Raw genomic sequence first — 10,729 nt, forward strand, 5'->3', positions numbered from 1 at the left:
TGCATTCATGGAATGACACTTTTCTTATTGAAAATACAGTGACCAGCTGTGGTTAGACAAACTTTTTTCTTAATTTCTGTATAAATTGTTTACTTTGCTTTAAAAATTTGCAAAAGATTGTACTCCACAGTTTGAGGACGACACTGCTTGTTTCTCCTTTTGTCATGTTATAAGTTTGCAATTAATTAAAATGATAAGAGCATTGATGTTTATTAAAGAATATTAGAAAATATAGAACAGGAAAAACACTTTTCAGGCTCATTACTCAGAGTGCATTCTTTCTACAGTGAGGTGATCTCATTTTTAAAATCTCATTTTCTGTTTAGTATTATATCACAGATATCTTCAGGTTATTACATTGTCTTTAGAAATATAACTTTAAACCATTGCATAGTATTTCATCAACTGAATCTAGCATTCCGTATTAAGTTGTCTTCATTATTCCCTATTAAAATTATGCTATGATTTTTACCTTGTATATAAAGGTTTTTGTTGTTGCCATTGTCATTCTAATTTCAGATTAATTTCTAATTTTAGACTCCCGAAGTGTGATAACTAAACTCAAATGCTAATTTTTTATTTGGCAAATTTCAAATCTACACAAATTAAGAGGATAGTACTATGAATACTTAGGTATGCATTACTCACCTTGGAAAACTGTCAATATTTTGACAAAACATGAGCATTTAAAAATATTATTATTTTCCTAAAGTGTTGAACCTCTCACCTCTCCACCAGCGAGCTTGGTAATGCTCATTTGTCCACAACGTTGCCAGCGCTGGGGATCATCGTTAACAACTAAACCAAAAGAAAACACAACGGTAAAACTTGGTTCACTTGTTACACCAAAAAAACAATGGTGGTTGAACGTTCTAATTTGCATATGTTTTTGGCCCTGCCCCTCTATTTTAGCAGGAAAGTGTTTTTGGCATGGCCCAGGCTCTCTGAGAATCCCCCTGAAAAGATCAATGCAAAGACCCTACTGTAGGCTGCTACCTTCGGCTGTTTGAATATCATTGAAAAGGTAATCCATAAACACAAGAAAGTATGTCTGCATATGTGCAAGTCTACCTTGCAGGAAATTAAAAGAAAGTTTAAGAGTCGTGCAGAAGGACTGAGCGATTTAGAACAAAGGTGTGGTGGGTGAGATGGGACAGTGGATTTTGGTCATTGAGGGATTTCCTGAAGTTATACCCCAGGTAAGTTATGCTAGTTTCACTTATAAAATTATTTTGTGATAATTGTATGTGATATCACAAGAATAAGAGATTCCTTTATTATTTTTTCTTCAGTTTTATCGAGGTATAATTGACTAATAAATTTGAGGTTCCTTTGCTTTTTAAGTTTAGGGTCAGAGTAGAGTAATATGATTTTAGAAGTGTTTAAGAGAGGTTAATCTAAAAGTATGATAAGTTGGGTTGGTGGGCAGTGAGCTAGACATGAGGGGATGAAAGCCTTATTTAGGGTGGACACGGTAATAATGCAAATGAAGGCAGATATGAGAAAGAAGGTAAAACAAGAGTAGGGTTAGTATTTGGTAAAACAAAACAGAACAAAATTGGATTGTTCAAAGTTTAAGAAAAAAAACAAAAACAAAAAATACGATACCAAAATTGCGAGTTTGGGAATGGGGAGGATAGCAGTGTGAGCTGTTTAACTTATCTGGGCTTCTGGTTTCCACCTTTGTAAAACAGGTAAAGGAAAGACCTGTGTTGCCAGCCTTTTAGGGTTGATATGAGAATCATATGCTCTTTGTACAAATATGTACTTTTACGGTGTCCTGGGGGGTGATTGGACAATCATAGTAATGAAGAGGCATGAGAATGTTCAGGAAGGTTTGCTTTAAAAAAAAAAAAAAGAACGGAGATCAAGGAAAAAATGCAATTGGAAGGAAACCCTGTTGAGAACCGTTCTATTGCATGGCTGGCATGGGGCATGGCACTCTCAGACACCACCTCTCCGAGGTGTGTGTCACACCCTTCCCATGTTTAAAAGGAGAACGCTGATGTCCATAACTTCTCCAACGTCACACAGCTAGTAGATTAAGCAGTGCAGGAGGCAAGATCACCTTAACTGAACTCTAAAAGAAGCAATGAAGGTAAGGAATCAATGACTGCAAACTGTGTTTCTAACACAAGCAAGCTCGAGGACACAGGAGGATCACTTTTTCCATGATGTCCTTCCTGGTACCAGGGCTAATGGAAGAGCACGACCAGACGGGAGCGGTCCATTTCCACTTCCACCCCTTCTCAACAGACCAGGCAGTGGTGGCCCTCATATTCATGGCCTTCTTGCTGTTGTACCCAGGAAGCCTCATTGGAAATGTCACCACTGGGCTCACAGTCTGGTGAGAACACTCCCTCCATACCCCAGTGTACTTCTTCCTCTTTGCACTGGCCATGCTGGAGACTGGCCACTCCACCAACATTGCTCCCTTGACTCTGGCTGGCGTCCTTTCCATGGGGAGGATGCTTATCTCTCTCCCTGGCTGTGGAGCCCAGATGTTCTTCTCCATCCTTCTCGGGGAATCTGACTGTGTCTTTCTTGCTGTCATGGCCTATGGCAGGTACGTGGAAGTCTGTCATCCATTGCGTTACAACCTCATCGTGAGTTGGCAGCTCTGTGGGCAGATGACTTTAGGTTCTTTAGGTCTGGGATTCCTGTTGGTGCTGCCTTTGACCATTCTGATCTGCCACCTTTCAGTCTGTGGCCACAATGAAATCTATCACTTCTTCTGTGACACGCCTGCTGTTATGCGCCTGGCCTGTGCAGACACCCACAGGCATGAGGCAGCTCTCTGTGCCATCAGTGTGGCCGCTGTGGCCATTCCCTTGCTCCTTATCTGCCTCTCCTATGGCTGCATTGTGGACACCATCGTGAGGATGGATTCAGCCCAGGGAAGGCGCCGGGCCTTCTCCACTAGTTCCTCCCCCCTCATGGTGGTTCTCCTGCAGTATGTGTGTTGTACCCTTATCTACCTGTGTCCCAGCTCCAGCTACTCCCCAGAAGAGGGCCAGGCAGTGTCTGTTGTCTACAACTTTTTCTCACCAGTGCTGAACCCCTTGGTCTATAGCATAAGGAATCAAGAAGTGACTAATGCAGTGAGGAGACTATGGCAAGAACGTACTTGATCAGGGAGCCAGAAATATTCCTTCCTAGAAAAAAGATTCCTCAAATCAGAAGTAGGGACATGATCTGAAGGACAGGAAGCTCAAAAGGAAAAAGGGGGGAGTGGAGAGATGACTGTCCCATGGCTGTCTTGCCTGTGAAATGCTAATCAGTACTAATTCATCCACTTTGTATTAGATTCCAATCATGAAACCTTAGATTGCCTACAAAACCAGCCTCCTCTCTCACCATAGTGCTTAGAATAAGGACTAGCACAGGAATGTCAGTGAAGGAGAGAATGATTGAATGGAAGGATAAGATGATGACAGCAGTTGATAAAGCAGACGTTTTGAGAATGGGCCATCATGCACATTTCAGGCTATAGGTAACATTCTCTTACGAAGGTGCAGAGCCAGCATGACTAAGCACAGGCCACAGGGCACAAAGGTTAGCGCTAAAGGAATAGATCCAATATGGAGTCAGGTTTGTTCTTCTTTGTAACAGTAGTGTTACTGACCCAGGCCCTTGTACTCTTTTTGTTTTTTTTTAAAACCCCCCATTTATTTATTTTTGTTTTATTTTTTTTGGCTGTGTTGGGTCTTCATTTCTGTGCGAGGGTTTTCTCTAGTTGTGGCAAGCGGGGGCCACTCTTCATCGCGGTGCGCGGGCCTCTCACTATCGTGGCCTCTCTTGTTGTGGAGCACAGGCTCCAGACGCACAGGCTTAGTAGTTGTGGCTCACGGGACTAGTTGCTCCACAGCATGTGGGATCTTCCCAGACCAGAGCTCGAACCCACGTCCCCTGTATTGGCAGGCAGATTCTCAACCACCGCACCACCAGGGAAGCCCCCCTTGTACTCTTTAATCAATAGAAATTGATAAGAGGCCAGACGAGAATTTCAGGCAAGTCTTTATTGGGGCTTGTGCTGCAGCGTGAGGGAAAGAAAATAAGTAACAGGTGCCCTTGTTTGCTCCAGAAAGGAGCTGCTTGGGTCCTTAAATGCGGTAACAAGTGGGGGCAGGTCCGTGGGTTGGGCAGGAGGTGTAGCTTAGGGGGTCTGCCCACCCACTTGGCAGTGCCGTGCCCATGGAGCACGCGCAATACCCTGATTTTGCTCCCAGCACCTCAGAAGTGGCAGTTGGTTTGTGGCCTTTTTGTATCCTATTGTTCATAATTGCCCCAACTGTGCATGCTTGCAGTTATTTTTAGTCCCTTATAATTTCTTTGTATTCTGTTGCTCAAGGAGATGTTTGTCCAGGGGCGAGCACTCTGGTAAAGGGTCCCAGGTCCCAGCCTATCTCAGTAGAATCATCTGCTTCTCATGGCAGGAGACTGGCTCCTGTGATCCTTGCAGGAGAATCCCAAAACAACAATAGCAAATGAGCAGAGCTGTCGTGGAAATTGGTGGAGTGGACCAGAAGGAGGACTGAGAGCAGGGAAAGATACTTCCGAGATGCCATCCTTAAAGAGAAAAGGAAAAGAACCCCATTCTTTTCTTGATGTTGCAAATGCAATAGATGATAAAAGCCACCCTATTCCATATCTGATTGTGCTACACACAAGAAAGGGGAAAAACAGCATGAAAACCTGATGACAAGAATTCTTGGGACCCTTGGCCAGGCAGCAACATTAAGAAGTACAGGAGTGGGCTTCCCTGGTGGCGCAGTGGTTGAGAGTCCGCCTGCCGATGCAGGGGACACGGGTTCGTGCCCCGGTCTGGGAAGATCCCACATGCCGCGGAGCGGCTGGGCCCGTGAGCCATGGCCGCTGAGCCTGCGCGTCCGGAACCTGTGCTCCGCAACGGGAGAGGCCACAACAGTGAGAGGCCTCCATACTGCAAAAAAAAAAAAAAAAAAAGTACAGGAGCATGCAGAACTTTGAATAGTGCTAGTGTGGAGAGTCAATAAATATTTTATTGATAACAATGGTATTTGTTGAAATTAAGTTATTTCTCTAATTATTTTTACTTTATTCTATTCCCAATATCCTTATACAAAAGATGTGAAGTGGCTTAGAAATACATTGAATACAAAAGTTAAAAACACATTGTCAGGACTTCCCTCGTGGTCCAGTGGTTAAAAATCCGCCTGCCAATGCAGGGGACACGGGTTTGATCCCTGGTCCGGGAAGATCCCACATGTGGCGGAGCAACTAAGCCAGTGCGCCACAACAACTGAGCCGACATGCTGCAACTACTGAAGCCGGAGCGCCAAGAGCTCGTGCTCTGCAACAAGAGAAGCCACCGTAATGAGAAGCCCGTGCACCACAACGGAGAGTAGCTCCTGCTTGTCTCAACTAGAGAAAGCCCACATGCAGCTACAAACACCCAGCACAGCCAAAATTAAAAAAAACAAAAACAAAACAAAACACAAAACGCCCACATAGTCAAGTAGATCAGGGTGAAGGCAAAATTCAGGAAGAATACAGTAGTAAGATTTCTATGCAGAAATGTAAACCATGGGCTTCCCTGATGGTACAGTGGTTGGGAGTCCGCCTGCCAATGCAGGGGACACGGGTTCAAGCCCTGGCCTGGGAGGATCCCGCATGCTGCGGAGCAGCTAAGTCCATGCGCCACAACTACTGAAGCCTGCGCGCCTAGAAGCCACGACAGTGAAAAGTCCACGCACTGCAACAAAGAGTAGCCCCTGCTCGCCACAACTAGAGAAAGCCTGCACACAGCAACAAAGACCCAACACAGCGAAAAATAAAAACAAAAACAAACAAACAAACAAAAAAGAAATGTAAACCATGTGCTTCTCTGCAGTTTATAATAGTGGTCACCTACAGGTATCTGAGCTCCCTAGTAGCCAAAGTAAAAAATAAAATACAATTAAATTTGAGAGCTTCAAAGGTCATATAATTTCTAGACATAGGGAGAAATTGAACACTTTTTTGGGGTTAAATCTCAGATGTAAAAGAATCTTTTCTTACTGCTTTTCAAAAGAGAATACAGCACATTTAACAACATACCAACAATTATAATAATAACACTAGCTATCATTTATTGAGCCCTGAAGTATGAGCCAGATATTGTTTTAGGTGCTTGGTACACATTAACTTACTTGAATCCCACAAAGTCTTAGGAGATAGGTACCATTATTATCCCCATTTTACACATAAAGAGCTGAAGTTCTGAGAGGTTAAGTCATCTTCCCAAGATCACACAGGCAGTAAGTGCTGGCACAGTTTCATTCCAGAGCCTGTGACCTTAACCAGTATAACATATAGTAAATTTGAAATGAATTTTCTAGGGCTAATGCTCAATGTAAACTGTTGGAGTGACACTGATGTTCAAGTCACTTAACGCAGTTCTGGAAGGAATGATCACAGTCAACAGAAGAATACAGCTCTCTGATGTTCCAACTTGATTTTAGTTTAGGGAATAAACCTAAAACTATTAGAACCTGATTGGTAAGCATGTCTTTCAGGAAGTGCTTTCGCAAACACTGTTTTACTCAAGCAGGGTCTTGATGAAATGAGTCTGTTGTAACAGAAACCAGGCTGTGAGGAAGTAAAACAGGTGAGCAAACTGAAGATGCAGCCAGTTAGACCCACACCCTCTTCGCATTACCAAACACAAATCCTTTCAGATATATTTTAAGATTTGATTGTTATCCAGGTAAGTTTGACCTGGGAACTAAAACTTCAAGAACAAATAGAAGAAACGATTTTTTTTGTAGTGACATTCAGACCTATTGATCTTTCCTCTTAGGAAAAAAAAAAAGATCTTTGGGGCCACACAGCATTTGCTGGAGCCTGTCTCTGCTTCCTCTTCCTGGAGAGGTGAGATGTGGGTCAGGATAAAGGTCAAGGCCTCACTGAGAAACAGCAAGGTTCACTGGCCCCCTTCAGCCCACAGAGACACTGCACATACCTGTCAACTATGTCCACTGTGGTTTTCAATTGCATTTGGAAGAACCAGTTTGAATGTTGGGGTCAGCTGTGTACCTGAGCAGGACCCTAGGGGGCCTTCCCAGGGCAGACCTCTCCCCCATATCCTCTGCTTTAGCTCCTTTCTGAAGTACCTAGATCATAGTATCTGATGCACATTTCCTGAGTTTTTTACAGACGCTAAAACCACCACCAAATGGAAGAAATTAACTACTTGATGACCATGAGCACGTAGCCTCATGTCTTCGTGGACTGATAATGTTTAACCCCTGTGACACTGCCTTGTTACCTCACCATCAACCAATCAGAGAACTGTGCACGAGCTGATCACATACCCTGGGACTCCCCTCCCTCACCTTGCCTTTAAAATGGCTTTGCTGAAACCAGTCGGGGAGTTTGGCTTTTTGAGCATTAGCTGTCCTGGACTCCTTGTATGGCACCTTACAATAAGCGTTGCACTTTCCTTCACCACAACCTGGTGTCAGTAGATTGGCTTTACTGCATATCTGAGTTATCAGTAGATTGGCTTTACTGGGCGAGCGGACCCAAGTTTTGGTTCGGTAACAGCTGGAAAGACTCAGTGAACCAGTGGGGAACATGGAGAGAGCATCCTGGGAGAAAATGATGCATTGGTCCAAGAAACAGCTTCGTGGCCTCACTGGGTACAGTCATTTTCTCTTCTAAACTCCGTGGAGTCTGATTCTAGAAGAAGGATCAGAAGATGACTAAAAGCTAGTGTCACTAAGGAATTGTTACCGAACCAGGTTGTTTGCTTGGCATGCAGCAAGTCAAAACACTGAGACGCCAAGATTTGCAGCAAAGAAAAGGTTTAGTCACAAGACAGCCAAGAAGGGAGATGAGACAGAAAAACCAGTCTCAGCTCCATCTCCCTGAAGGCCAGGGGCCTGAGATATTTATGGGAAAAAGAACCAAGGTAGACTTCCCTGGTAGTGCATTAGTTAGGAATCTGCCTGCCAATGCAGGGGACACGGGTTCGAGCCCTGATCCGGGAAGATCCCACATGCCGCGGAGCAACTAAGCCCGTGTGCCACAACTACTGAGCCTGCACTCTAGAGCCCGCGAGCCACAACTACTGAGCCTGTGTGCCACAACTACTGAAGCCCAAGCACCTAGAGCCCGTGCTCCACAACAAGAGAAGCCACGGCAATGAGAAGCCCACTCACCACATCGAAGAGTAGCCCTCGCTCGCCGCAACTAGAGAAAGCCCGCGTGCAGCAATGAAGACCCAACACAGCCAAGAAAAAAAAAAAAAAAAAAAGAACCAAGGTGGTCTTAGACATGGGGAAAGGTGATTTGAGGTAGGGAAAAGGTGAGGTAATTGGTGTTCTGCGCAGGCATATCTGAGTTACATGCTTCTTCATGGGATGTGTGTTCAAAATGGTGGTGTTAAGCATGATCTGAGGGTGGAGTTTTTGGCCTTGTGATGTTAGAAGGTCATTAGACACCTGCACAGGCCCAGTTTTAGGGTCAGTGGTTCCAACCAGTCTCAGCCAGCTAGAAGTAGAACTACACACAGCTGACTCCAAGTACCTAGGGCAAACATCTTACTGTTTAGGGCATGTGAAGCTTGGAGGGTATGCAATTTGCAGCAAAATAATTCAGGTGAACTTGCTCAGTGAAGGCAGGTACCAGGCAGAGGGGATTTTAGCAAGCTTTAAGACAAGTTCAAGAATTTCTGTGAGTCACCAATTTCTGTTAACCCTATGGGGCATGGTTTCAGGGTCAGTAGATTTTTCTCCCTACAGCCTTTTAAAAATGAATAATTACTTAGCACCTATAAGGTATAGGCACATTAAATTCAGCAAATAGAAAATCACAGGGGACTAGGAAAAAAAGAAGAGAAAGAAAGGCAAAAGAAATGGAGAGAGGGAGAAATGGAACTGGGAGGCAAAAATGGAGAACTTAAAGAAGAAAGGTTAAAAATTTTTTGTGTGGCTAGAATTAAAACGTAGACTGCCGGGGGCTTCCCTGGTGGCGCAGTGGTTGAGAGTCCACCTGCCGATGCAGGGGACACGGGTTCGTGCCCCGGTCCGGGAGGATCCCACATGCCGCGGAGCGGCTGGGCCCATGGGCCATGGCCGCTGAGCCTGCGCGTCCGGAGCCTGTGCTCCGCAACGGGAGGGGCCGCAGCGGTGAGAGGCCCGCGTACCGCAAAAAAAAAAAACAAAAAAACAAAAAAAACACATAATTTATAGGGAGTGTGATAGGGTCTTGGATGATATTGGTGAATAAGTAAAGGAATGCCCAGTGCTATAACATTCTGCAATCAATGAATACTAGACATCCATTAGGTGCTTAGCTCCATACTAAGCGATGAGATGCAATTGAACTGAGTTGAACTAGTCGCTCCCATTGAGGACCTATCCTAGTAGAGGTTGAAAAATGAGTGTATAAACACAGTGCAGAGTGATAAATGCTATAATTGGGGTGGGCACAAAGCCACCATGGAGCATGGAGCAGGGAGTAATTCTTCGTTTTTGGAGGAGTGTGGGGGAAGGTGTGTGTATCAGAATAAGGCTTCACATAACAGGTGACACTTGGCTGAGTTTTGAAGGATCTGTAGAATTTGTCTAGGTACACAAAATTAACCTCTAATTGAATAAATTAAAGCTGTATGTCTTGGACTTCCTTGGTGGTGCAGTGGTTAAGAATCCACCTGCCGATCAATGCAGGGGACGCGGGTTCGAGCCCTGGTTCGGGAAGATCCCACATGCCACGGAGCAACTAATCCCGTGCACCACAACTACTGAGCTTGCATGCCACAACTACTGAAGCCCGCACGCCTAGAGCCCACGCTCTGCGACAAGAGAGGCCACTGCAATGAGAAGATCACACACCACACGAAGAGTAGCCCCCGCTCACCGCAACTAGAGAAAGCCCGCGTGCAGCAACAAAGACCCAATGCAGCCAAAAATGAATAAATAAAATAAATAAATTTAAAAAACAAACAAACTGTATGTCTTTCTAAACTACCTCAAACTTGGAGAGTAAAAATTTAGGCAATAATTGAAATATAGCTAAGTCTAGCAGCAATTAGATCAGTTTAGAATATCATGTCCCTAAACAATTCCTGTTTGTGTTCAAATATTGACCTACAGGGTATGGTCAACTTAAAAGCTAAGATAGCCTCTTGGGGCTTGGTTGAACCAAAGTAGGCAGGGAATTCTCCAGAAATGAGATGAGAAGGGGTGAGAGTTGAGAAAGAACCCAGAATTCTGACTCTGCAAATCCCAAAGTCCCACGTTCTTCCCTTGAGATGTAGCAGCAGGGAGGGATTAACGGTATCTAGATGTGCGCTTTCCTCAGTTCTCTGGGTAGTTTCTCAGAGATTCAGTCTCAACGGTTCCCAAGGTATTAAGAAGAGGATTCCACCTTGGGCTTCACTCAGCCTCAGGGAAGGATGTGGCTGCCAGCCTCTCTAGGCAGAAGGTAAGGAGGGTAAGGGAAGACCAGGCTGATTGAGTTGTTTTGTGGTCTAGACCCTGGGGAATGAACCAATGAACCCTACTGACCTTGGGCTTTCCTGATCCTATGAGGGGCTTCCCCGTGTAGAGATACAAATGAATTAGAATGTTAGTTAAACCTCCTGGAGCTAATGAGGTGACACTATTGATGTCAAATATACTAACAAACAAGTCTTCAAAAGACACTCCACTGCTGAGGGTGAGAGAAGGAAACTCTGTCTCTCCCTAGAGAGACAGAAATATGT

The 10,729-nt window shown here is 44.6% G+C and overlaps 1 protein-coding gene across 1 annotated transcript; it reads left to right on the plus strand.

The window, feature by feature from the left end:
- Window positions 1–2,096: 2,096 nt before the first annotated feature.
- Window positions 2,097–3,131, plus strand: LOC101329648 (olfactory receptor 10V1-like). The gene has a single exon (XM_004320981.3). It carries the CDS (start codon window positions 2,400–2,402, stop codon window positions 3,129–3,131), a length of 732 nt encoding a protein of 243 aa, XP_004321029.3. The 5' UTR covers window positions 2,097–2,399.
- Window positions 3,132–10,729: the final 7,598 nt, after the last annotated feature.

The sequence above is a fragment of the Tursiops truncatus genome, chromosome 8 (genome assembly GCF_011762595.2).
Source record: "Tursiops truncatus isolate mTurTru1 chromosome 8, mTurTru1.mat.Y, whole genome shotgun sequence".
NCBI classification, from domain to species: domain Eukaryota; kingdom Metazoa; phylum Chordata; class Mammalia; order Artiodactyla; family Delphinidae; genus Tursiops; species Tursiops truncatus.

What these genes read in the sequence shown, in the direction of transcription:
- LOC101329648 (XM_004320981.3), top strand. Translation starts at nt 2,400, where the DNA reads ATGCTGGAGACTGGCCACTCCACCAACATTGCTCCCTTGACTCTGGCT.